This window comes from Haemaphysalis longicornis, unplaced genomic scaffold (assembly GCF_048455015.1).
Source record: "Haemaphysalis longicornis isolate Haplotype H1 unplaced genomic scaffold, Haemaphysalis longicornis Haplotype H1 scaffold_1, whole genome shotgun sequence".
Classification (NCBI taxonomy): domain Eukaryota; kingdom Metazoa; phylum Arthropoda; class Arachnida; order Ixodida; family Ixodidae; genus Haemaphysalis; species Haemaphysalis longicornis.
In genome coordinates, this window is record NW_027526203.1 from 262,325,981 (window position 1) to 262,353,899 (window position 27,919).

Sequence of the window (27,919 nt, forward strand, 5' to 3'; positions counted from 1 at the left end):
GCAAGGGTGAAGAATGAACTTTATTCATGAGCAACAAAACTTTCATGCACAAGACACGGTGGCTCCAAAACTCGTCTTACCATGCATGCATAGCCACCAGAAATTCCATGCTGACTTTTTGCACAAATCTTGTGCAGTGATGAAAACAAAAAGTAAAAAAAGTTAAGCTTGGAGCTTGAAGCCACCTTTCGCTAGTCATCGCCGTTTTCGCGACAGCTAGCCGGGGAACCGCTGCGGCTTCGTGACTCCGACTTTCGCTTCGGGGACTCTGACCGGCTCTTGCCACTGGCAGCAGAGTTCGACCGTGACCGGCTACGAGAGGAGCTCTTCTTGCTGTCCTTGGTGGCCTTTCCATTCTCTATGCCCCGTTTCGGCGAAGCTGAGCGAGACTTCTTGCGGCTACTGCTGCGACTACGACTTGATTTGGCCGGCGATGCTGACTCCTCCTTGGACTTCCGGCGGCTCTGCGAGCGACTCTGGCGGTCCTTTGATGGCGTGCTTGAGCGACTGCGGGATTTTTTCGGGGGTGACTTGGAGCGCGATGGGGTTCGCGTTTTCCGACTCTTGCTTCGAGAGTTTGATCGGCTTCGGCTCGCAGACTTCTTTCTCTTGCCATCAGACCGGCTACGGCTGCGGTCCTTCCGGCCAGTGCTGGCGGACCGCGACCGGCTGCGGCTTGCTGGCTTTCGGTTCTTGCTGACTGAACGGGATCGGCTGCGGCTGTCGTTTTTCGTCTTGCTAGCAGAACGCGAACGGCTACGGCTGCCTTCTTTCGTCTTGCTCGCAGAACGGGATCGGCTGCGGCTACCCTTTTTAGTCTTGCTTGCAGAGCGGGAACGGCTGCGACTGGTTTGCTCCCGGCTCTTGCTGACAGATCGAGACTTGCTGCGGCTAGCTTTCTCTCGAGCTTTGCTCTCGGATCGGGACCGGCTACGGCTGGCTGCATTCCGGGCCTCGCTGACAGACCTGGAACGGCTATGGCTTTCAGCCTTGCGGCGCTTGACGGATCGGGAACGGCTGCGTGACTTGCGCTGTGGAGCGGGTGACTTGGAGCCGCTCGATCGGCGCCGACGGGACGCGCTTCGGGAGCGGGAGCGACGCTTGGCAGAGCGCGATCGACTGCGGGAACGCGAAGCACTGCGCGATGGGGAGCGCCGCCGTTTCTGCGGACTGCGACTCTTCTTGCGTCTTGAACCGGAACGTGACCGCCGCGTGCGCCTTGGTGAGCGTGACCTGGAACGCTTTCGGCTCCGGCTTCGGCTTCGTGAGAAGCTGGAAGGACAAAAAAATCAGTCTTAAATTATGTGAAGCAACTGCACAGCCCCGCGGCAGTTCTGTGCCGTTGCAAAGCAACTGAACATGAGAGCCTCCTCAGCCCAAATGAACTTGTGTTTGAGGAAGTTGCCATCGTGGTGTAAACTTGCAGCCCATAAATCAGGAGTACAGTGCAATCCACTTATGATCCTGCATATAAAGATTCATCGCTTATAATCGTCAATTTTCCCATAGAAGCCACGTAAAAAAAACAAAGAAAACAACGATGCGATTTTCATTTGTAGTCTAGCCCAGTTATAAATATCCAAGTGCCAAGGAAATCACATCGTTATAACCGATAATTGTTATAAGCAGGTTGAGACAAAAAAATTCAAGAGAGATGAAAACATTTTATTCGTGCACAAGTAAGGTAGTGCAACTACTAGTTCGCAAAAAGCCACAGTGTCAGCTTTGATTGTTTCGCGCAAAGATGGCGCACATCTTCTTCAAGAGCATCTAGGTACTCCACATAGCTTAGCGAAACGCCCTTCGTGAAAACGAAGTCCCAAGGAGACTATCATCCATTGGGCCTCCTGTGACGACAGCACCTGGGTAGGCTGCTCAACCACATCGTCAGAGTCGTCGCTCTCACTGCTGTCTGCAGCATGTACACGCGCAACGATCGCTTCATCACTGAAGCACTCAGACGTTTCCACAACATCGTACATGGAAGCGCCGATTGCAACTCCGGCACCCCTTCATTGTCGGGTGCTTCACAGGCCTCTCCTGGCATCGCTTCCTCCTCGCGACGTCGTCGAATGAAGCCCACCTCCCTGTGGAGACGCGGACTCCACATCACGCTTCAAAGATAAACTGCACGGCCATCAGTAGTGTTATCTTCGGGTCAGGTTCCTGGCCCGACGTTGTGCAGCATTGTGCGACGATGTGCAGTGTTTTCCACATTCAGGAACAGCCTGTCCTGGACGCGGCAGCGATAGAGCACCTTGAAGTTGGCGAACACGCCGCCGTCCATTGGCTGCAAGCCTGCCGTGGTGTTGGGCGAAAGGAAGAACACTTCCACACCTGACAAATCCGGCATGGAGTGGTGCACACTACGGTTGTGTAAAACAATGCCACCTTCCTCTTCTGCCGCTCCATGTGCTCGTTGAACTCCACAAGCCACTCGTGAAACAGAGCCCGCGTCATCCACGCCTTCCAATTGTGGCGGTACCGCACCGGGATTCTTGCAGCACCGCTGGCTCTTTGATTTAACAATCACGAAAACCAGACACTTGTCGCTGTCGTCCATGTTGCCACACAAGAAGACAGTAATGCGCAGCTTACTGTTCTTTCCACCCTTACACAGGTCTCCCTTGACCGCGTGGGTCTTCGACAGAAGCAACTGAGACCAGTTTCGTCCTCGCTTAGATGTCGCGGTCAACATACTTTTCAGAGATGCTTGGCAGCGTCTCCTCATCCCAACGGTGTTTTGCCTCTATGTCGAGGGATGCTGCCTCGCCCGTGATGGCTTTATACACGATCGTTGTATCCAACGTTGTATCGTTGTATCCAACCGCCACCCGGATTGTAGTCGGTCTCGTGCAGCATATAGGCGAACTGCTTCGCCTTCGCGCCCAGAATTGGCCCGCTGATGGGCATGTTCACAGCCCGTGCGCCCAAGAAGCATTTGAACAGGGGCTATTCAACTTTTTTGTGGGAACACTGTCGAACCCTCTTGCGGTTCCCACTGTCCATGCCACTCACACAGCTTGGTAATGAAGCAGATGATTGTTGAGATGGTCGATTGTGACAGACCATACTTGACCATGAGGGCGGACACTTTCAGTCTGTTACTGTGGTCCTTTGAAATGGTCTTCTTCGCTTCCAGTGTGATCGCCGTGCGCTTTCTGTTCTGCTGCGACGGTGCGCAACCTTGCAAAGAAAGCGCCGCAGGCGGGTCGGCCATGATGTCCAGTCCCCAGTGAAAATTAAAACAGGGGCTGTTGTGGAGGAAACAGTTAACACTGGGCGCACACATCAAGCGAGCGAGCGAGCCAACGTTGGTGCGGCCAGGCATGCGGACGAGGCCAAAGCGGCGGCTCCTGAAGGGGAGTTCAGAAGGAAAGCTGTTCCTTCTCTCTCTCTCTCTTGTAATCGGTGCAGTCAACTCATTTTCTGAGGGGTGGATGGGACGCGAGGCGCATCAATGGGCCACTTTTAGCTGCAAAGGCGTTTTAGCACCACAGCATTGTTTTCAAAATCGTTGCGGGTGAGGCTGAGTCACTTGACATGGCAGCCAAGGAGAAGTGGCTGGACGAGACGCTATTCGATGTGACGAGGCGCTTTAAGAAAAACGACATTTACAATGCTGACGAAACTGCGCTTTTCTGCCAGCTCTTGCCCAGGAAGACCTACGCACTGAAAGGAGATGCACGTGTCGGTGGAAAGCACTCGAAGGTCCAAATGACAGTACTTTTGTGTGTGAACATAATGGTGGGAGCAACAGGGCAAAGCCTTTTGTGATTGGCAAGTCCGAGAATCCAAAGTGCTTCAGGAACCAGCACATACCAGTGCGATATTGGCACAAGAAGGCTTGGATGACAAGGAAGCTCTTCGAAGAGTGGCTTGGTGAATTCAAGGAGGAAATGTACAGGCAGGGAAGAAAAGTCATCCTGCTTGTTGACAACTGCAGCGCGCACGCCAGCCCCAAGTTGCCTTCCATGGAGCTGACTATAGCGGTCACACTTAGTGGGAACACGTGGCGCGAGCTACTACTACAGCATCCAAACGGCGCTTCGCGGAAGCAGCACGTCTGCTACTTGGAAGCTACCGCTGTGAACAGCAAAAATAAATACTGCGGCGCTGGAAAAAAGTTTATATTTCTTTTACGCGCAAACAAAACCGTTAATGCAGGGAAGCAAGAATGAATTGCGATCTTTTTCCACGACGCACATCGTCATTCTGCAGCCATGAAGATCGTTGGCACGAGCCATCACTGCAAGCTGCGAGACAAGTTGCAGCATCATTTAGGCGTAGCAATAACTTCAACCAACGTATTTGAAGAAACAACAGCCAGACGACAGAAAATACACAAATTAAGAAGCAAACTCGGAGCTACTGTTATTGACATTGCAAGGCCGAGAGTCGCTTTTTTGGTTTCAAATGAGGTTCGTATCAGCTGGGATTCGTCCACATTTACGCCCACACAGATTAAAGTTCTGTAGATTGCGACGCCCGCTGCTGCGCGTGGTGGTCGCGTATCGCGAGGCTGGTCAAGCATTGAAAACATCCCACAGCTCGCAGTGACGGCTCGAGCTACCGATCTTCATGGCTGCAGAATGCCGGTGCGCATCGTAGAAAAAGACAGCGATTTGTTCTTGCTTCCCTGCATCAACGATTTTGTTTGCACGTAAAAGATATATCTGAACTTTTTTTCCAGTGCCGCAGTATCTATTTCTGCCGTTCACGGCAGCCACTGGCAACATCGATTGTTTCTTGAGCAGCAGCAGCTTGCAAGTAGCAGACGACACGCTGCCGCCTGATGACACGATGCGCAAGACGAGATCTCTACTCTCCTTGCACCCGCAACGCACATGCGCACTGTTTACGCCAAGCGCCGTTAGGATGCTCTAGTAGTAACTCGCACCACGAACTCCCGTGTTCCCACTAAGTGTGACCGCCATATTACCTACCACTGAACACCACAGCAGGCTTTCAACCAGCAGACGCTGGGGTGATTGCCAATTTTAAGGCGTTATACAGGTGTTGTATGTTGGAGTGGCTTGTGACCAAGATAGACACGTCCGTCGCTGGGCCTCCAGGGAGCCGTTCTCTTGACCTTAAGATCGACCTGCTCAAAGTCATCCGTTTTTTGTACATGACATGGTATGAAGTCAAGCAGGCAACAATAAACTGTTTTAAGAAAGGCTCTGCGTGCCAGGACAATTCGGGTAGCCAAGCGCATGACGACGAACTCGCTGAAATGACTGACGTGTCCAATCTGTGGGATTACGCAACATCGGACGAAAACGTGAGCGGTGCTACACTAGCTGACTTTTTGACCACGGACAATACTGCTGCCTTCTGCGAAGAAGCAACGGACGAAGCAATCGATGAAACCCTAGTTTGTTGGGTGGAATCTTCAAACGGTTGTGAAGAAGGCGACAGCAGTGAAAGCAGCAGTGATGAGGACAGTGGTACACCTTCCGTGACTACCCAGAGCGTCTCTTATCAGTTACATCCACTCGACAGGACTGTCGCCAGTGTATGTGCAACAGCTGGAGCTGATGCGTACCGCAATCGTCAAACAGCGTTTGCTGCAGAAGCAAATGGAAATAGTGGATTTTTTTTTTTAAAGCCCGTTCCAAGTGACTTCTGCGCCACAATTTATGCGTAGTCACACGTGAAAATAAACTTTTTTTGTACTCTTCATTTGCAGTTATCTCCGCTCGGTGCTGGTGAGTACTGGCTGTGTTTGAGAGCATTTTTTGCGGCCGCTCCAGATACGATAATTGGTCAAACAATGGAATTTTCCGGCTTTTTGAGTATCATAAGTGGACTGTACTGTAATAAATAAAAGTTACCCACACAAAGCAGCAACATAAGACAGGAAGTGTTAAAAGCCAACTATCCTTCAACTAGCATGTACACACCTTGTACAGCAATAACTATACCGTCGTAAATATTCTGGGTCCCATTAACCCATTACAAGCACTGCTACCACCTATAAAGATAGTCAAACCCTTCAATAACGAAACCGCCGGGGAATTGTTTTTTTCATTCTCGCGGGAATTTCGCTATCCCGAAAATCAAATAACCACACTCATTGCTTTTCAGAACCAAAATTTAATGAAAGCATCGCAAAAACGCACAAAAAACACGCTCATTGCTTTCCACAACCAAAATTTAATGAAAATAGTCACTGATCTTGGTCTGCTTCGCCTTACTCTGCAGGAGCTTCACCATGCCCGCCTCACAGCTTCATAAGTTGCCCATTGCTTCGGCGTCTTCATTCTGGCCGAGAAAATTCCGGATGACGTCGAATGCATCAAGCACATCTCGCGGGTTGACTTGCCTTTTTCCTTCGCGTTCGCCATCCTCGTCGTCAGTGTCCTGCCCCAGGTGCACACTGTCGATGATGGCGTCATCGCTGAACTCTTCGTGCGCGATCCCGTCTAAAGTCCTCCAGCTCAACGATGTCAGGCACCGAATCACCTGCACTGCAAAGCGCGTCCCAGGCCTCCGTAAGTGAACATTCACTTCCGGCGTTGGCGAAGCTGCCGATGCAGGGCGACCAAAGCCGGCATGCCTGAAGCATTTCTCGATCACAGACGACGAAGTAGCAGTCCACACAGCGGCAAGCATTTCCAGTGCCATGTAGACATTGATCTCCGTTGGCCGCTGCCTTACCATGTTAAACAACGTCTTCCGGATGAGCCTTCCACGGTAGGCAGCCTCAGCACTCTTGATGACCCCTTGGTCCAGCAGCTGGATGACAGACATACAGTTTGGAGGGCAAAAAATTGCGCGGACGTTGGTCAGCGAAATTTCTTCGACGTGGTGGGCACTACAATTGTCCAGATAATGGCAGACGGTTCTGCCCTGCTAACGCATGTCTGCGTCAAAGGCTTCCAGCCAGCGGGTGAATATCCCGCGTGTCATCCATGCTTTCTGGTTCGCGGTGTACTCGACCGGCAGCCTTCTGCTACCTTTGAAACACCGTGGCTTCTTGCTCCAGCCTATCACAAGAAGCGGATGCTTGTGGGAGCCGTCCATACTGGAGCACAAGAGGATGGTGACCCGCTTTTTGCTGAGCTTACCACCATGGCATTTTTGGCCCTTCAGGTCGAGCGTCTTCGACGGCAACATCTCGTAAAAGAACCCAGTTTCATCTGCATTGTAAATGTCGCAGGGCTCATATTCCTGCAGGACCTCTTCGCAACTTTCCTGCATCCAGGATGATACGGCTTCAGCGTCGACCCTCGCCGACTCCCCGGACAGCACCTTCGCAACGATGCAGTGCCGTGGCTTAAATTGGCTTAGCCAACCGAGCTTGCCTTGCCTTGAAGTTCTCATGCCCCAACATGCACGCAAAGTCAATCGCCTTCTGCTGGAGTAGGCTTCCGGACAAAGGCAGCTTGTTCGCTCACTTATCGAGGAAACACTGAAACAGGGCTTTGTCGAGGTCTTCGTAGACCAGCGTTGCCACAGTCCTTTGCTGTGCGCGTGCTCCGTTCTGCAGTGCCGCTGTGATGCTGTCTTTACATTACAAAATCGTTGAAAGGGAGCTGCACGGGATGCCGTACTCTTCTGCAATTTCAGACTTCTTCCTGCCTTTCGCAGCTTCGGCGATTATTGTAGACTGCTGAAGGGTCAGAAATTTGCGCTTTTTGACAGGCGGCGGCATCTTCCCGCCAGACCAAACAGGGCAGCGCAAGCAAGACGCGGTCGCTCTTGGCGTGCCCGCAGCGACGGAAGAAAGAAAGAAAAAGACTCGCTGCGGCTTCGCGGCTTCACAGGAGGAGGAGGCCCCCGCAATTGTGATCCCGTGAAAAGACGCGTAGCTGCATAGTTTCTAACAAATAAACTCAGAACCCGCCGCTTTTAGCGGACAAAAGAAATTGTTGCTATAATCATTATTCGTCCGCCCGAATGTAAACAGCAATGGCCGCGCCCAGCGCACCTTTGGCAGAATGTACCCGACCAGTTAGTCTAGTGTACCGCAGCAGTTTTGGTGCTTCTGAGTTGCGAAATGGTTCATGTAGCGAAAAAAAAAAAAATTGCAGGCCTCTGCCTCGAACTTTCTAAGGGGGGAGGCTACCCTTGAAGGCTAAGTTTTTTGTTTCTTGAGATATCTGAATGAAAATTTCAGGGTATTGTTATAGCATCAACATTAGGAAAAGTGCAAAGTTTCATCGAGCTACGGAGGTTCGTTCTCAAGTTATGAGGGTATACCACGGTAGTTTGTATGAGCTTCTTATACCAGTCCTGGAGAATTAGCCAAGTGTGCTGCGACTATAAAATTCATTATGGTTATTTGTGAATATGTACCTCAGGGCAAGACAGCCCTTTTTCAAAATTTTTCACCAGAAAAATTTTACAACAGCACTAAAATTAGTGTTGCCGATCAAACATGCAAACATGATTTTGCTTTGATTTTTTACAAAATCAAGAGAAAAATTCAGAAAATTGGCTTGTCTTGCCCTCGGAAATTTATTAAGGAACAGAATAAAGAAAACGGGATGCAAATCTGACAAGCACTTCTTGAGATATCACTGGGATAAGCAGTCGCAAAAGGAAAAAAGTTCATTTTGAGAAAACGGCCTTCAAAGTTTGTGTACACATTTTCACTTCTAGAAGGACCCCGCAGCATATCTAGAGGGGTCTTGGCGCACTGTCTTCCTCCTCTGTTGCTTTTCCATCTCCTGCTTCCGTTTGCTGGCCTTGTTCATGCGCAGGGCGTCTTTTTCAGCAGCTCGCTGGAGGGCTAGATGGCCTGGTGTGATGAGCCCCACAGACTCATATTTCTCGAGTAGCCCTGTAGCAGCCCGCATTGTACCTCAGCATGGCTTCATGCAGTGCTGTCTCGACAGCAATCAATGAAACATCATGCTCCATGGGCATCAGTGACCACAGGACTATTTGCATTTGCGCTAAGCGAAACTTCCCACCTTCACCTGTAACGATGGCAGGCACAGGGTAGGCCTCCGTGGCTTGGAGCTTCCTCTGGGTCGCCGGCATAGCACCAAGTTCGTTTTGAACAGCAGCACATCGTCTGTTCGCTGCCTCAACCTCCTCGCATGTCAGGAAATGTGTCTCCAAGTTAACTGTACGCGACACGTTCCCGCTTGTCGAGGTTGATGCAAGACCAGAGACGGAGGCCGCAGTCGCCGAGGTCGATGCGCTCGAGACGCCGGACACACTCGCAGCATCGAAGTCTTGCACAGACAGGGCAGGAGATACGTCGTTGGAAGCGCGGACACCCTCGTTAGCGATGCTCTGCGCCACCTTCTTCTTGGCCATGCAAACGAGCTTCATGGAACGCTTCCGTGCACCGAATGCATGTAGCGTCCTGAACTTCACTCTGCGCATCGTGTCCGATCACGTACATGATCCGGCGGGCTACACCGAACTATTGAAGTACGTCAGCGATTGTGAGCACGGCAAAAAAACTAAGTAGAATGAGCGGACAAGCGAACGAAAAGGTGGTAAACAGTGAGGCAGAACAACAAAGGAGCGGCAAAAAGCAGACGATGGCGCAGGGAATCTGGTGGATGCGAGTGGCGCAAGCCGCCGGCCGGAAAGAAGCGCGCGTCATCACGCGCAGCAGCCAATAGCATTCACGCGTCAGCTCGCTTGCCCGAGCAGCGCGCGCACGGTCCAATCGTAGTTTCGCACACGGGACGCGGGAAACTCGAAAGCACTGCAAGTCCCCCAATCACAAGCGTATCACATCTCGGCCGCCAGCAGTAATGGCGGGGGGAAAAAAAAAAGCGCAAGAATCCACAAACAAAACAAGATAAAAATGGCGGATCTACGGAAAGCGGCATGGCGGCTGCGTTCGCGCGAAATTTGGGTCCGTTTCGCGTTTGCTCGCTTTTCGGGAGATGCCGCGGCTGGTTATAATTCGTTTTTTGATATTGGTACGATGAATTAGGAGCTGATAATTTCAGAAAAGCTAGTTTATGACATATACAACCCAAATACATGATTTTCCAAAAATCGCTTATTTCGCGATTTCGCTTAAATTAAGCGCAATTTTGCGCTTATTTCGTGATGCGGGATCGCTATTCAAAACCATTTTGTTGCCGCGAGATATGAAATACATGGCTTCTATGGACGTTCGCCGGGGATCCGAAAATATTTCGTTGACGCGAGAATTTCATTTTTGAGGGCTTTTGTTTTGAGGGGTTGGACTGTATACCGTATTCGCACGATTTTTTTTCGCTAAAAGTAGCCTCCAATTTTGTGTGTGCGTACAACCAGGCTCAAAACAGATATCAGCAAGAAAGTGGCCAGTAGCATTGCCATAAACACAAACTCCTCTTGAAACCCAACTCAATCCAATTTAAACAACATGCCAACATTGAGCAAATAAATTTGGTGTGCCCATTTCTCGATAGTTATACTTTAGCCAGCTGTTACACATATTGCTGATGCTGCTGCAATTAATAGCAACTCATTTCAGTCATTATGGTACCAAAGTGGTACAACTATGAAGCGTCCTCCAAGGGCGAGATATGAAACTTGCTGACAGCAGCCGAAACCGAGTGGCCTTACATGCACTGGGAGTCCGGAGACATCAATGTGTGATTGGTGCAAACAAAGCCATATTTTCATACAGCACTTCACCGGCCATGAGCACAGACTTATTTAAGACTTGCTCCCTGGCGGAATTCATAAAGGAGCAGCGAAAGAACCAACAGCCCGCCACGTCTGAAATGAGGGTCAAGGCGCTCGAAATGGCAAATGTTTTCAATGTTCACCACTCCAGTTTTAATGCTAACAGGAGCTTGGTAAGCAAGTTTATGAATCATGAAACAGTAAATATTTTGCTGCCACAGCTGCGTGCATTGAATAAAATGTCTTCTGTACGGATTCAAAATGGCAACTAGTTGGGCATGCGCAGTGCCATCGCATACACAACCCTTCCAGGTTTTGGGTGGCTTTGGGTTCTCTGCCACACTCTGCACACCACACTTTGCAAGCCTGAACTGCAGTGTGTATCCGTTGCTTCAATCAGTCAAGTGACATGGCCAATGCGACCACGGGTGCCAAAATGATATAAAACGTTTTCGTGAAGGTCCCGCCAGGCCAGGAAGTTCAGCACGGCACAAATGCCACACTATTCTGAAGACGCCAACAGGGACGACGACTCTGGCAACGCATTTGTATGCCTTTGTATGTCGTGACCGCAGAAATAAAGAATTTTTGCATAGATCACCTTTACACTTCAGTTTTGTTGTTCGGACACCTGACTTCTTCGAATTCGCTTCGAAAGTATCCGACCCCAAGAACTATTCGCTTCGAGTGAAAATATCACTATTCGCACAAGCCTAGTGAACAGCATTGGAACAACGAGGTGCCAGTGCCTGAAAAGGTTTGTCAACAGAGGAAGCTGGACTGCTTTTGCATGTTCAGGCATGCTCGGTGCCGAGGAACAAGGAGAAAAAAGTGCAGAGAAGGCAAACCCGCAGGATGCTTTGGATGCATTTGACACGACTTGGTCGTTCTTAGGCGCACATGATGACGGCTAGCAATGAACTATTCTGCTGCAAGGTAAGGCTTGCAAAGTAAAATAACAGACTTCCAGAAATAAATATCCAGTTTGCAGGCTATTTCTGTGTCATTTATCTTTCATTCTCGCGGCGACAAAATTCTCGCAAAGGCGCATTTTTTGGCTTTCCCCAGCGGTTTCGTTATTGCGGGATGCGACTGTAGCTCCACAGAATGCAACAATAAAACGCTGACTCGAGTGAAGCCGTTGAACTCAGGATATCCACATGATGAATTTTAAGCGCTCCTTATACCCGTGCCACACGTACACGAAAAATGACATTAAGTGCTTAATGCCTAAACTTTTAATGCCATTAATTCGCTGCTACACGCAAAAAACTAATGCCATTCGCTCTAATGTCATTTTGGTTTAAGGAGTTCCGCACAACTCATTTACCTTCACGAACACCTTAAATCTGCCTACCCTCGAACCCGATGAGCACCAAATGAAACCAACGAAACTCTCAGCACCAGTGTGTTGACACAGAAACATAGCTGAAAATAGGGCGATTTTTTGTGCAGCCTTGGTGCCGAAGTTTTCAAGAAGACGAAGTTTACTAAAACAGCGGCAAAAAACAAAACATCGTGTCACTCGTCGTGCTTAATTTTTCGGATTTGGCTACCACTGGCAGGCGATGGCAGCTGATGAAGCCACTTTTAGAAATGGCTCACACCATTTTTAAGAAAACACCGTTTCCCATAACGTTTTCTTTCACAAAACAACATTTGTAACCCTTGTAAGATGTTTTTCTCTATGTCATGGTTTCTCAAAGTGGGTTCCGCGGAACCTAGGGGTTCCGCAGGCCCCTCCTCAGGGTTCCGCTAGCCACTGATAAATTTTCCCTGGTTCCGAAGTCGCAAAGCCTTATATGGTGAACTTGAGGTGCGATCGATCTAAGGAACCTCAATTACTCACGCCCGAGTGTCAGTAAGCACATTTCGGCGGATAACAGAAACACGCGAGCTGCGCAATAAATCTCGCCAGCAGCTTGTAGCCAGCCAGACTCCAAAAACGGGCCACGTGGTTAAACTATTGCACTTGAATTTCGGCCTTGTATTACCCCCATGCGCATTTCTCCTGTTTGGAGATAGGTGCCGCTAGCGTACGCATTCGCGTAAAGTCGACGGGGGGAAAAAAGCGATACCCTTGCTTGCTTTTGAGTTTATTGCTCGTTAATGTAGCACGAATGGAATGAAAAATGGCGGTAGAGGGGGGGGGGGGGGGGGGGGTTCCTTGGCACTTAACGGAACTTAGCAGGGTTCCCTGGGACCAACATGCTTGAGAACCCCTGCTCTATGTTAAAGACTTCTAAAATGTGAGTGAATTTCTCTTTTTGGTCATGATCACCATCATGCCTAACACATTTAATGCCTTTGTGGTTTCACGTGTAGCACGGCCCGATCAGTTAATGTCATTTGGCATCTTAAGGCCTTCAGCACTTAATGCCATTTTTTGTGTACGTGTGGCACGGGTATTACTCCAATGCCAACTTACTTCAGTAATGAACATTAAAAAGATTACATCTAGATGAGGTTGCATAAACATGTCCTAACCCCCTGCATTACATCAAAGAACACAGGTCATGCAAGCAAAGGAGCACTTCTATGGCCGAAAACTTTTGCTACAGCCACCACCAGAACTCTTGCACCCTGCAGAGGCACAGAGGGAGGAGACAAAGCAACCCCTTACCCTCTGATGGGCTTTTCCTCAATGACCCGAATCCGACGCCCATTCAGCTCGGTGTTATCCAACTTCTCGATGGCTCGCTTCATGTCGCTGTAGGATGCAAACTCCACCACCCTGGGAGAAGAAGACAAGCCAGACACGCCACTAGTGAATTAGTGCCACCTAGCAGACTGTCATGTATGTCCCATAGTGAACCGATAAATTTACTTTTAGGAAAATTAGGGAAACAGAAAAAAAGGAAAATGAATTTTGTTTACTGGCCCTGCAGCCGACAAGCTACTCCAGGTAAAGGGCAAGCACGTTTCGTGCTGTCAATTCAAGATCGCACGTGAACCAGCTGTTCAAGCTGCTCAAATGCATGTCAAGGCTTCCAGTTCAAATGGTACATTGCGCTGTTCGCACGTCAAATTTAATGCCTACACACTGTGCAACCACGATGTTCAAGCTGGTGATGAGACGACTCCCCAAACTAAAGAGGGGAATGTTTCTATGCGGTCACACTACCGGCTAAATGTCACTTGGAAAACGCAAAGTACGCTGAAAATGTGTTAGCACCCCTGCAGTGCCAAGCAGTCTAGCTCATCTTACAACAGCCATACTTGACAACAGATGGCCCCAATGCGCCCAAGTGTAAGGTAGCAGCATTATTAGAGGAAAAATCATAAGCCTTTTGAGGCACGAAATCGCAGCAAAGTTTGGTGCAGTGATGCCGAGACCTTCAAAGCGAGGTGCATTTTGATGCACTGGAACCAGCCATTCTGCTTACCATTCATGCATGCAACGTATACAACTGCTGCTACTTTCACCTAACCCTACTGCCACGACAAAAAGCACACAACAGGGGTGAGACAGCTGAATCAGATTTGGGAGCAGTTTCTGGAGCAACGAAATCACGATTTTGGAGCAGAAGAACCTTGATTTGGAGTAGCAGAACGGCATTCATTATGTCACCTTAGGAGCCTAAAAAATCTTTTTCGCAACTCGCGGAGGAGGAGGAGGGGGGGGGGGGGGGGGGGGGCATTTTCTAATAGATTTTGAATGTACATATCACTGAAACAGCCTTTCAATAGTTTTTTTCTAACAGAGTATCGCAAGGTACGAACTGCGCTACCTTCTTACAAACCATTTTTAAATTCTTAGGCTCGATGCATAGCGTGGAGCACCGTTGAAAATATCGAATTGAAAAACTAAGCAATCATATGGCATTTTTATTATCAAGCGAATGCCGAAATTTTTATTTTTGTAATCCCATACTCGGCTTTACGCCTAAGAGTATATAGAGCCACGGCAAAAGTTGCGCAAAGCGAGGTGACAGTCGTCGCCCCTCCCATGAATTTGAGTAACGTTGGTATGTTTAGCCACCTCCCGCTTGGCATTAAATTTCACTTCAGGCAGATTAACCATTATTAATACTTTGCGTGCAATAATAGGCCGTCCCGCTATCGGACACTGCTTGAACATTTTAGGGCGATGTAGTCTGCGCCGCCACTTCTGCAATGTCAATCGTCCCATTCCCGCCGTTCGCTCGCTGTCAAAGGCAGCAATAACTCTGCATTTTATAACACCGCCATGAGTCCGAAATTTCACTTCAAGCACGCACCCCGCCTCACACTGAAGCCCGAAACACGGCGAATTTGCGGACACCACGTTGTTTTTGATGAACTCCCGTCTTTCGAGTCGCGCAACTTCCCGCAACACATCAAATGACTAAATGTAATCCCAGCCACCCCCTAACCAAAGCCACGGTAGAAATTTACGAAGAGCGCTCTGCCTGAACCACGAGCAACTTCCTCGCCCGGAGGCCATGTTTTCCTATCTTCCCCACACCAAGATGACGGCGCCCAGTAATGTCGTTCCGAAGAAACGCAGCTCCGAAAATTTGTTTTTTCATTAACTTACACAAGTAGTTTGGCGCCTCAGTACACATAAGTATTTTTTCTACAAGACTGCAATGGTTTTCGATAGGAAAACTAAAAAAACTCACAGAATATAACTTCTGCAACCCGACACCGTGACATTCGGAAAAACCATTTCGGGGACAATTTTATGCGGGTTTTTTTTTTAAGGATTAATTAATTAAACCTTTACATACAGCATCACTTTGGGGGTGCTAGAAAATTATGCCATCAGTAAGCATTTTTCCTCAGTGAAACTGACGGGAGCGTTAAAAGCCTTGGCTCTCAGACTGTTTTGGAGCAGTTTGGCGCAATTTTTGTAATTTTAAAGCTTTTGGAGCAGCCTGGTGCAGGAAAACAAATTTGTATCAAAACTGCGCAATATGCACAGCTGTCTCACCCCTGACACAAGGACTCAGACAATTTCAACAGATCAGACAATGAGTCAGGTTCTCGAAGTGCATATTGATGCACCACTGCCTTTCCCACCTTGCATTCAGTTCGTCTTATTAGAAGCATGAAATTGCTGACAACTTTCCTGACCACCAAGCTGCAAATATAGAATTAGGGAGTCCTAAACGGTCACAGAGCCCACAGTTAATTAGGATGAGTGGGAACCCAAACATGAATCAACGTTTTCACTGACCCTTCATTGCGCCTGTGTCGGTGGGCGTCGGCGTAGGTCACGTCACCGACTTGACGCATGCGATCTTTTAGGTCCTGAGGAGAGAAAGAAAGAGAGCGAAGAAAAAAAAAACAAAACAAAAAAAAAACATCGCAAGCAGGCACCATTTTCCCAAGGGCGCACAGATGGAGGAGGAACGCAAACGCATAGTTAGGCACGGCCAGAAACAATAAGCGCGCCACAATTCACTGCACACACCCAGCGTCAAAAAAGATGACAAAAAGAAAGCTCGAAAAGATGCCCCTGACATGCTTGCTGCCAGGGCCCCGCAAGCCGGGTCTACGCATTCGTGTGTGCCTTCGTGCATTTTTCCACGCAAGCAAGCCGACCAAGAACACAAACCCTTGCAATGTCGTGGTTGAAAACGCACCTTTGGCATGCAGGCAAACCAAAGTAATGGATAATAGCGATAGGTAAAAGTCACATACAAAACTCCCATTAGACAGCAAAGACAAGACTTTTCACTAGAGAGGAACCTCAAAATATGAGAATGCTAATGCATAAAAAAATAAAGTTCACAAGATGGCATGCCACTGAGTTTATAAGATGCGGCCTACAGTTCATAAAAAGTCAGGTGGCGGCATAAATATTTAGTCAGAACTGCTCTTCTAACTTTATTAGCTTCCTTTCTCTTTTTCTTTATCAGGAGGAGAGAAAATTTCTCTATTGAAGCAACTTGAATGTCTAGCTTGCCTGCCTCGAAGTTGACAAGTTTCCAGTAGATCAGATAGTATGGTGGGATGTTTAGGTTGGGCTTCAGTCGGCGATCTAAGCAGGGCACACACCCGTCTGGCAGGGGAGACTGGCAACCAGCACATTTCAAGGAGAAGAAAGCTACAGAATGCCAAAGTTCAGCAAGTTGCCAAAGGAAGGTTTCAAAAGTTTACACAAGGAAGCAGAAAAAACAAAAGCACTGGCATAAGTAAAACAACTGCACAAAGGAAGGTTTCAAAAGTTTACAGAAGGAAACAGAAGAAACAAAAGCACTGGCATAAGTAAAACAACTGCAAACAGCCACGCCAAGGCTTTGTGTGAGGCAACAAACCAGCCAACATCAGCAAAAGGCAAGCAAAGACTGCAGACAAAAAGTGAAAAGGAAAATCAATCTGTGGAAGAAGCGGAGCGGGGGGACGTAATGCCTGAAAACTCAAAACAAAGACGAAGGAGGAAAAAGATAAATAAATAAAAACCTCAGTGCATGCACTTGCGTTTGCTAAAAAACGCGGCTACAAGAAATACTCAGAAAGAAAAAAAAGCTGTGTGGCTCCAATTGCACAGCTCACTATGCTCACGACTCTCCAGCAGAACAGCCAAGTCAGTCGCAAGCCACGCTTAACAGTTTACACGGCTAGAACATTACTACTTGAGAGGCTTCCCAAGACACCATTACCAGGACCACTTGATTTCATAAGTTTAGAGAGCTGCACAGCTGGCCAGCTACACCCTGGTTAAAACAATGCAAATACAGCCACACGTACCTGATAGACAAAAATATCTCTACGAGCAGTAAGCAGAACTCTTAAAAATTAAGCAAGCGCCGAGCTGGGGGGTATTTGAACACATTACAGGAAGGCAGGCAGTTCAGGAAGAGGGCAAGAGGAATGCAGAGGACAGGCACCGAAGATGAGGTTCTTGCAGAGGTAAGGAAGGAAGACAAGAAGGCATGTGTCTTTCCAGTCAAAATAAAGACACAGGAAGGAGGAGATCAATCCACATGTGCTCTCGCACAGTCAAAACACACCCCGCCAGCAAGAGAATTCCCGCCGTCCGGACGTAGCGGTGGCGGAGTGGGGGAGATCATCGCGGAGGGGAAGGGGTGGGGGGTATTTACCTTGCGACCAGCGTTCACGCACACCGCTGGAAACCCCCGAGAGCACCACTCAGTCCGAGAACAACAGAAGAGGGTGCAGTGCCGAACACCGCCCCCCGATCGGAGCGGGAGGAGGGAGGAGAGGCCATGAACCCCCGGGGCCGCCGCCGCCAAGAGACCGAGAACATCGTGGGCCGCTCTTACCCAACCGAGACCATCGAACGACCGAGATGGCCCCGCAACTCTCTCTCCCTCTCTCTTGCTCGCTACAAGCAAACAGCCTGGGCGATGCCGGCCCCAAACCCCCCCATAAACGGGCGTCAACAACCACACACACTCGGTCGGCAACCGCCCACCGCCACGGAGCAAGAACAAGACAGGAGGGGAAACGTCCCTTCTGAGGGCGGCCAGGTAATGTCACCAGCGCATGGCCTAGGTCAAGATAGTGGCATCTGTCACGGGAGAAGGAACTGCACGGCCACCATGATTGGCATTTCACTGCACAGCCATGATTTGTGGCCATTATTGTTTGGTCCATCAGGTGCCACTACCCTATCCTGCACCATTGCAGCTGCAAAGATTTGTAGCCTGCTATGGTTTTTCATTGTGGCATTATCTGGCTGCTTGCCCATGCCCACCACGATGGGCCATTTTGCCTCCTATATATATTCTTGCACCGTGCCACCGCACAGCATGGGGCACGGTCACATTTGGTCACCCAGTCATCACGGGCGCAAGAATTTTCACTTCAGCACAAAATCATGCGACTAGATCGAATTTTATAACATGCTTCTCAGTGCATTCTGACGCAAGTGACCCGATATGGCGGTGCCTACAATGATGTGCTTTCACACCCCCCTTTCGAGGGGTGGAACAGGCCATTCGCCGAGTCACCCGTGGTTCAGTACGCTGCAACCTAATGAATCATGTTAGGCTTACAAAATGCAGCTGCTTTTCTGCTAAGAATAACGCAAAGTCAATGATAAAGTCGGTGCCCTCATTAGCAGACAGCTCAAGCGTACCTTGTCTGTTCACTACAAGCTACCCTGGAACTTAACGCGAGCCTCGAGTGCTTGTCTTGATGACTTGTGCTGTCGTTGCAGCCTCAGGGCTGCATATGCTTGCATGTAAATCAGAAAAGTACGCTAACAAAAATGTGACACCAAAAGCTTAAGGTAGGTCACCACCTTAAAAAAAAATTTACAGGTGTAGCCCAAACGTTACAATTATATTTTTGACTTGTAAAGCTTATACAGTTAGAAACTTTAATATGCATGTTGCACGTGCGATTCGAACACAACTTGGCAAGAACGTAACGAGGGCAATAACCTGCGCATCTAACCTCCACAACTATCACATCTTTAAGCCAAGTTGCGTAATCACAAGAAGACTGAAAAATTTGATATCTGGCAGCTGTGGCTTTCACACAACTGGCCATAATATAAAAAGTTACCAATATTTTTCAGTCATTCTCCTTCATTGCATAGTTCTATATATGAAGAAACAGCATGCAATTTTTCAAATGAAAATAGTTACTACAAGCAAAGTTATCACTGTGCGCGTAACTGATGGATGCAAAAAATCAAGTTTTGAGAAAAATGGATTTAAAGGTGTAGACCTATTGTACACATAATCAAAAACAGTCAATGCGCCTAAAATCCGCCAGGCTCATAGCTTGCTCCCTCCTTGTAACCTGCACGATCTCCTTTTGACCAAGCTGAAGCGCATTTTTATTTGTTGCCTGTTTTGCGTCTTACAGTTGGATCACGTGCAGCCTTCGTCATACAGCGACAGTGGGCAGGCACGCCATCCTTGTACTGTAACTGCAGACTACAAAGTACTAGAACTGTCTCCTTGCAAGGCTAGAATTAAATCCGCGAGCTTAAAACGGCATACGAAAAAGCACAGACAACCAGACGCAAACGCAAGGCAATGCAAATGCGCGCAACGTGAACAAGGCGTGCCACCCACTGCCCTGTAGCGGAAATTTTGAAATAGAGTGTACACTATCCCGCAAAATGAGTCCAAAAGTTTTAGAATGTATCTAGATTAGCATTACATCACGCATATACGAAGAGACATTTATGACGATATGGCAGACGCTATAGAATCGGAAACCTCCAGTTTAGCTATCGGATGAGTCTCCGAGGGGTTAAAAAAATTACAACTTTTGAACTGATTAAGATAACAGCATAATTTATTTTTTGCTAAATATTATTCAATAGACAGGGATGTTCAAATGCTAAATTGAAAAAAAAAATCCCTTAAAAAGAAAATGCATTTTTGAAGGTGGTGACCTACCTTAACAAACCCCGTCACCGCATCAACCGAAACTTAATTGACACTGCTTAATTAAGAAATGGCTCTTCGTAACCTTACAGCATGACTTTCCCACAGTTACTTATCCCAGATATGCACACTAATCCTGAACAATTTTCAGTTACTAACAAGGAAAAAAGTGCAGCCCAGGGTTTGCACAACTGTGCTCACTCAGATGGTTGTGATCCCATCAAAACCTCAAACAAAAAGGAAGTAAGGTCTTGTTTGAGCCATCGGTTAGTGTGAAGAAATTACGAACAGAACACCTAAGTCCTCAACAGTCTCCACCACATGGCACCGGTGCAAGACAACACTGGTCACCCAAGCCAGAGTGGAAACAGGGTAGAACAGGTGCGTTAGTCGGCAGCCGGGGACGACCCGATGAGACCATACTAGAGACAAAGACGTAACGGTCCTCCCAAATGCACGCACACTGACAGGATTGAGGCGGACTAGTTAGTGAAACCGGTGCCAAAGGGGGGACTTCGCTGGTTTTACCTGCCAGCTGATGCGACTGCTCAGGTTCTCGATGATGACCCGGTAGTCCGTTCGTGTGGGTGGGCCGTACCTGTTCGTGCCACTGCAGTTAAACAGAAAAAAAGACCCACACTAGACTCCACTCTACGACGTCGGCCACTGTGAGTATTTGTCACTTGTGTGCACTCCGGATTAAAGGAACCCTGCAATGCTGCTGATAAACATTTTCACTCTTTCCTTCATGTCTAGAATCTCTGCAAAAGCTGTAGTTATCACCAGCACAGAGCAGCAATGCATTATTAGCTCATCACAGCAGATACGTCTCCCAGTTTCTGCTTTGCAATTCCTTTGAAGCGGCTGTCAAATGAGTTTATTGCTCGTCTGAAAGGACACCAGCGAATAGCCGCGACATCGATCTAATGGTACTGGATGCACTTGTTGGAAAGGTGCTGCAGGGTCCCTTTAATTTCCGTATTAAAATTCAATGTTTTTGGAGGGGCAAAGGGCTCTGCATGGTAGCCTACATTGTTTAGGACACAAACTGCAGAAACAAAAATGTACAAAAACTTTATCAACTTACATAAATCCTGCCCTGAATAACCCTCAAGCTTGACCCCCCTCACTCACTGCTCCCTTTTGACTGAGTCACGTACCGTATAATGCGGAATATAGGTCAAGATTTTTTACAGAAACATTTGCTGAAAAGTCACCCCTCGACCTATATTGCAGTCACTGGCAGTTGTCATCTGGCGACCGGGCAGCCCATCGAGCCCTTCCAAACCCCAAAGGCACCATCGCCACCACCATCAATCGGACGCGACGCCATCTTTGTTTTGTTGCTTCTTTCGCTGTCGGCGAATGTGTGCGTGCTATTTTCTTCTTGCTCAAAATGAGTTTAGGCACTTGGTGCCAGTTTACAGCAGCATTTAAAAGAAAAGTTGGGGGTTTTCCAAGGCCAATGACGTGTCCGCCTTGCGCCAGTTCGGTATCACCAAAAGAAGTGTTGCTAGCGGCGTTAGCTGAAGGGGCAGCTCTCGGTATGCAGCGCTCGGAAGGCCTCGTTTCATGGGCGCTGCTCGTGCACCTGTGCTGCTGTACAAAGGGGCAAATTTTGTCCGCTAGCGTCGTGCGATGTCTCTACGAATGGATACCCCAAGATGTTTGCTGACCACCTGCACAGACTGGCTGCCGCTCCGGTCTGCACACGAGTGTCCCATGCTTTGCGCTCGCTTCACGGTGACATGGTCTTGCGAGTGTTTAAGAAGTGCTGCATAAGCAATTCCCTGGACTGCACCAAGGACGACCTGCTGTGTGGGCGACAGCGAGCCAGAAGCAGTCGTCCGACGATACTTCAGACAGTTTTAAATGAGTAATCTGAGACGAAACAAGTTATAGTCTCAATAAAACATTGGTTGGTACCCAATTATTATTTTTTTTTTTTGCATTTAAAGGAGCCATAAAGACAAAATGCAAGTTTGGTTCATTAGAAAGACTACTTCGTCACAACTGTCCCCAGCTGAGCGAGCCATCTTATCCGTGTTCAGTTCTCAGGCTTGAAATCGAATGGCAAGACCTGCACCAACTGTAGAAGAAACGCAACTGATTAATGCGAACTTCTGGGGAAGTTGGCACTGCATCGCTGACGAGTAAAGCGCAAAAAATTACACAAGGGGACGATGAAGGACAACTTGCCTCTGTCGTCCTTCTTAGCAACCCTGTGAGAAGAACATCCTGACAGAGCGCCACCTTCCAGACCAGCCATCATTAAGGGGCCCCGAAGATAAAATACAAGTGTGGTTAACTAGAAAGACTGCTTTGTTTCAACAGCAATGATACCCATCTTATCGCAAATTTTGGACAAATAATGGAGATAGAAAAAGTGCAGCACAGGAGACTCCCTGGCCACCCCCCAGCAACGTTTTTGTGACGTCACAGTCTTGTTTGTGCGGTTGGGAGCCACCCACCTAGGCCACCACCAAAAAACAGGACTGGGCTATTTTACTTCATTGGGGCCTCTAGTTTAGTTTTATCGCATTACTAAAATGCTATTTTATCGCATTACTAAAATGCTAACACAGTGCTGGCCCATATGACATCACTACTGCCCATATCATATCACTGTAGCATGAAATATAGTCTTTCAATACTTCTAGCGTTTTCTTGGTTGAAAAACACCTTTCGTGGCTGGAATGGAGGTCAGTGAGGTACAGAAGCCCAGCAGTACCTAATTAAACAGCCGTATTTTGTCTTCACAGCCCCTTTAGACACACGCACACTAACCCACCACCCCTAATCACTTTCACTCTGTGCAGCATCGTATAGACTGACACACACTAGCTACACATCTCTGTCGCCTTTCTCTGCAGCATTGCAGCAACACCCGCTGCAGCAACATTTGCTGCCAAGCACTCACCTGTCAAGCCAGCTACTTCGCGGGGGTGGAGCTCGCCGGGCTGTCCCATGGGCCAACTCCACGACAACCCTGTACAAAAAAGACAACGCAGAAATCAGCACAGCTTCCTCTGCAGCCTAGCTAGTACGCCACAGATTCAAACGCTTGTGTCTTGGGTTTGAGCCCTGTGAACACTGGTATTCACAGCCGGCGTGAAAATCATTCCCTAGCCACTTTCAGTGTCTGGCACTCTCATTGTTCTACAGCAGGCAATGAGCAACTTACATGCCAGGTCAAAGAGAAAAACATACATGCATGCAGCGAAAAGCAGAAACTTGCTAGGGCACACTTTCTTTTTATAAGTACAGCAGGCGGTCAAGAGGTAACCCTTTTCAACACAAATGCTTTAAACACCAACGAAGTGTTGGATTTCCACCACAACAACAAGGGGCGAATTAAAACTGCTTTCTGTTCGTGGATTTTTTTTTTTTGCTTTACGAGCTTCATAGCTACATCAAGGGCAGAAGTACAAAGGCTGGATCCACACACAAACCAAAAAGCACTAAAAATGACGAAGTAGTGTTCTCCGAGGTTACCATCTGATGAAGTTGGTAAGGCATGCTATCATGAAGGCATGCTATCAGTTTTTGAAAACCCAAAAGAATGAGCCAGCCTCACTAACCAGATACATTCAGCGTTTTCATGTGCCTTTATTGACATAGGGAAAATACTCTGCCTAACCTTACGTTAACTCAGGCCTATGCATTTATTGAACTAGCTTAGCTTCCATACTTTTTTAAAGCACAGTTTCAGAACAATTCTCCCTCCTCTACACCCTTTTGTTTTGAAGCCAGAAAGTGCTTAGATCACCTTGCAAAGAATTTCACAATGGAGAAAGTCAACAGCACAGGCATTTAACAATTGTTTTTCATCGCTCCTTGCAATCAGCTTTTATTGGCAACTTTAATGGTGCCAGAGCCCATCTGTATACACCAAGTATCTCTGCTTCAGTTAAGGTAGGATTGCTGGCCTAGTTCACTAGCCTTGCCTGGATTTGAGCTTCAAAGAGGATTTCGGTAGCGAAGTAGATAAGTGAGCAATGTGTTTTTAAAGCAGCTTGAATAGAAAGTGCATAAACAATTACTTGCAATATCGCTATCTCATGCCCTAGCTCAGTAAAACATATGCTTTCCTTACCGAGCGTATAGGAATCAATACGATTTCAGTGACATTGATTCCCAAGATAATGCTTCTGGGCATTGCTGTTACAGCACATTTCGCTTATACCCGTGCCACACGAGCGTTTGGAAGAACATTTGAGTCGAATGGCCGTTTTTTTTTGTTTTTAATTTGATACCCGTGCTACATGAGTGTTTGGAAGGACATTTCAGTCGAATGGCCTTCAAAACTTCAAATGTCATTCGAACTGGAAGGAGTTCTGTCGATCTACAGGACCATTCTCAAAGGCAGTTGAAAGTTTCCGCATTCGCCTGCCATGTTTTGGTGTCGCCACTGCTGCCATATTTCGTTTTTTAGAGTTAAAATGGGCAAAAAAGCAATTGTTAGTGATCAAATTGATAACGATCTACAAGCACGCACTAGAGATGGGCAAAACGGCTCACTTCAGTGAGCGGCTCAGAACGGCTCAGTTCACTGAAGTGAACCGGTTCATTTGAACGGTTCAGCAGTTCATTTAGGTTCGTAACCTGTGTTAAGCATCCATAATCTAAATTATTACTCAATTGTTATTGAGTCATTTATTTTGTAACAACATCCGCTGTATTTGTGCTGAAAAGAATTGGCCTCACCACCATTACAAAAGTTTTTATGTGTCAGTGGTATTTCAGAATCACTCTCGGTCGATATATAAAGAAGAAAATGCAACTTTTTGTCAACTTTATAACCTCACAAATATGATCTCTACTAGTGAGCTGTGACGCCAGAAAAAATGATTCTGGACATGATACAAGAAACTAATTTTAATATTGTATGGTAACAACACTTTGTTCAGTTTATTCGAAGCGAGGTCGACGGGTCCGCTTTTTGGCAGCGATAATAGATGACGCGAAAGTTGCACACAAGACCCAGCTGGGTCGGCCAATACGCCTCTAATAACTCTACCGGAACGTGCCGACACGACTCCTTCAGAGCCATGCTCAGCACGATTCTCTAATCGAGCGAGCAGCCGCTGAACGTCGGTTCTTAGGAGAGCCGCTCTGCCAAAGAACCGCCGGGAGCCGATAATCGCTGCAGAACTGAGCGGTTGAGAAGATGCGACTCATTCCTGACTCGGACAACAGCTACACGCACAAATGTAACTGTAGTGATTCTAGTGAATTATATGGTCACAGGAGTTTCTTTTCCTATTACTTTGAAAATACAGACGCAGTTCGTTCACTGCTGCCATTGCGGCCTCCCGATCTGTCATTGAAAAATTAGCCCCAGCCGGGCCGGCAGTACAGTTGCTTTCCCGCGCCGATAACAGATGGCGCAGAGCGACGGCTCATTTTACCCGGGTCTTCGGTTCTTCCGCTCAGTAACTGAGCGGATTCCGCTCACCGGAAGAGCCGATGAACGGGTCAAAACTGCATCCGGTTCTCCTGGCTCGAATTGTCTGCTCCCACGACAGGGGGCGCGCTGGAGGAATTTGAAAAATTAGCCCCAGCTGGCCCGGCAGAACAGTTGCTTTCCCGCGCCGATAACAGATGGCGCAGAGCGACGGCTCATTTGATCCGGGTCTTCGGTTCTTCCGCTCAGTAACTGACCTGCTGAGCGGATTCCGCTCACCGGAAGAGCCGATGAACGGGTCAAAACTGCATCCGGTTCTCCTGGCTCGAATTGTCTGCTCCCACGACAGGGGGCGCTGGAGAAATTTGGAAAATTAGCCCCAGCTGGCCTGGCAGTGGAGTTGCTTTCTCGCGCCGGCAATAGCTGGCGCAGAGAGCGTTGACCCGGCTTTTAGGCTCCGTTGGCTCTTTCTCCATGGTTTGCAGTGCTGTGGCTCGCCCCGACGGCCCCGTTCGACACGGATCACTGAGGGGGCGAGAAGAGTCTCCCTCTCTCCAAAAGAACCGCCGCTCACTTTTACTGAGCCACGGCTCACTCTTTCTTCAAAAAGAGCGGCTCAAAAGAACCGGATCACTCCTGAGCGACGCATCTCTAGCGCGCACAAAACATGCACAAGGCCGTCAGTTTCTTTTTGTCTTTTCTCGCACCGCCGGTGTTGAGAGTACCAAGTTACATCATAAACGTTGAGCGAGTGACAGAGAACGAAAACAAGTGAAAAATTATGAAGATCTTGCACTTCAAACACCACGTTTTACTCGTGAATAATTGTTTTTGTTATTACGGCTTGCAGAAACTGAGCCCGAGGGTACGACCGTTCGTGTTTCAAAGGCCTTTGAGACTCTCAAAGGTCCGTTGTCGTGCTCCTTTGACTCAAATGTCATTTTAACCAAATTCCTTTGAAAAACGTTGTGTAGCAGCTCAAAGGTGTCATTTGAGTCAAATGACATTTGACTCGAAGGCCTTCGAAACGCTCGTGTAGCAGGAGTATGAGATGCCATTCAAACTTGAAGGAGTTTCACCGATCTACTTGACAATTCTCAAAGGCAGTTGTGAAAGTTTCCACATTCACCTGCCATGTTTTGGTGTCGAGACCGATGCCCAGTTTCGGTATCATAACTTGGTAAAAAAAATTTAATTTCAGTCCAAAGAACACCTTAGTGAGGGGTAGAATTGATTATAACCTACACATACACTAGCAAAACATGCACAAAATAGGCAGTATTTTTCTTCCTTTTTTGCACCTTTGGTGTTGGGAGTAACTAATCGTAGACCGCGTGATAGTAAACAAAAACAAAAGAAAAATGATTAAAAGCGTGCTCCTTACAAACCGAGTTTTACTTCTAAATTATTTCTGGAAATACAGCGTGCACAAACTGCGTGCGAGAGTACGAACGTCCGCGTTTCAAAGGCCTTTGAGATTCTCAAAGCTCGGTTGTCGTTCTCCTTTGACTCAAACAGCATTCCAACCAAATGCCTTTGAAAACTGCCGAGTAGCAGCTCAAAGGTGTCATTTGAGTCAAACGACATTCGATTAAAAAGCATTTGGAACGCTCGTGTAGCACAGGCAGCAAAAAAAAAAAAAAAAAAACCAAAAAAGAACCTCCCTTAGGAAAGACGAAAAAGCTATCAGATGAACCCAAGCTGCACAGCACCGGCAAAACAGCGAACGCGCGAAATTACACTTCCTGAGAGCTTCACCCAACCTCAAACAGCGGAACGCGTTTCAAGGCCAAACCTCGAGCCACGTGAGGAGCAGTATCTACGCACCGTTCGCCATCCAATTCTCGGCCATTGAGCTCGTACACAGCATCGTCGGCATCTCGGTAATCGTCGAACTCCTGCAAACGTTAAGAAACAAAAAAAAAATGTAACAGCGAGCACAATCGCAGCTGCGTCCGGCCTTTCCTCAATAGTTAGGCACAGCTGCAGCGAACGCTTTAAAACCGTACTCACCACGAAGCCGAAACCGTTCTTGAGAAGGACTTCACGGATCTTGCCGAAGCCGCGGAAAAACCTCTCTAAGTCACGCTCCCGAACTCGATAGCTGAGATGTCCGACGTAGACTCGCGTCATTGTAGCTCAAAACCTGCGCCACATACAGGAAACGGCGACGCTGCGGATTCGAAATACAACTGCTTCGCGCAGCCCGTTTGAGCCGAATCAGAGGGTGAACTCTGGTTATTCCTAATTTTTTCAAGATTTAAAACGTACCGTAGAAAAGGGGTAACGCCGCAAAGAGACCTTGACCCACCGAGAAGCTACCACCCCGCGATAGTGGAATGTTCCAACGTGCCCTCTCTGAAGCGGACTAGCTCAGCTGACAAGAGGCGTATTCACCCGAAAGCAAACGAACTACCCGGTTAAAAGGTTCACGTTGAGGAAAAACCCAAAATGAGCCGAATATTGTGGGCTGAAGGCACGAAAAAGTGGATTCGATTGCGAACCACAACTTATCAGAACCCAGCTCATGCCCCGGCTGTTCGATTCGCCATATTGTACGCCGCAGCAAAAAGCTCATCTACGTAATTCTGCGTTGTTCGGCAATTTGCAGCAAATA

At 48.0% G+C, this 27,919-nt stretch overlaps 1 protein-coding gene across 1 annotated transcript; it reads right to left on the bottom strand.

The window, feature by feature from the left end:
* Window positions 1-27,851, bottom strand: LOC144145158 (uncharacterized). The gene is made up of 8 exons (XM_077676667.1): window positions 27,574-27,851; window positions 27,316-27,448; window positions 27,130-27,200; window positions 22,816-22,884; window positions 20,424-20,505; window positions 15,758-15,831; window positions 13,220-13,330; window positions 1-1,272 (listed from the first exon to the last, which is right to left on the bottom strand). The coding sequence occupies exons 2-8, from the start codon at window positions 27,433-27,435 to the stop codon at window positions 192-194; spliced, it is 1,608 nt and encodes a 535-aa protein (XP_077532793.1). The 5' UTR covers window positions 27,436-27,448; window positions 27,574-27,851; the 3' UTR covers window positions 1-191.
* Between the last annotated feature and the right edge of the window lie 68 nt (window positions 27,852-27,919).

Bases quoted from the DNA above. Each gene is read 5' to 3' on its own strand.
- LOC144145158 (XM_077676667.1), bottom strand. From the start codon at position 27,435: ATGACGCGAGTCTACGTCGGACATCTCAGCTATCGAGTTCGGGAGCGT. The intron at 13,331-15,757 runs GTCAGTGAAAAC...TTCTTCTCCCAG, and splicing joins CGACACAGGCGCAATGAAGG to GGTGGTGGAGTTTGCATCCT. The intron at 1,273-13,219 runs GTAAGGGGTTGC...TTGTCCTTCCAG, and splicing joins GAGGAAAAGCCCATCAGAGG to CTTCTCACGAAGCCGAAGCC.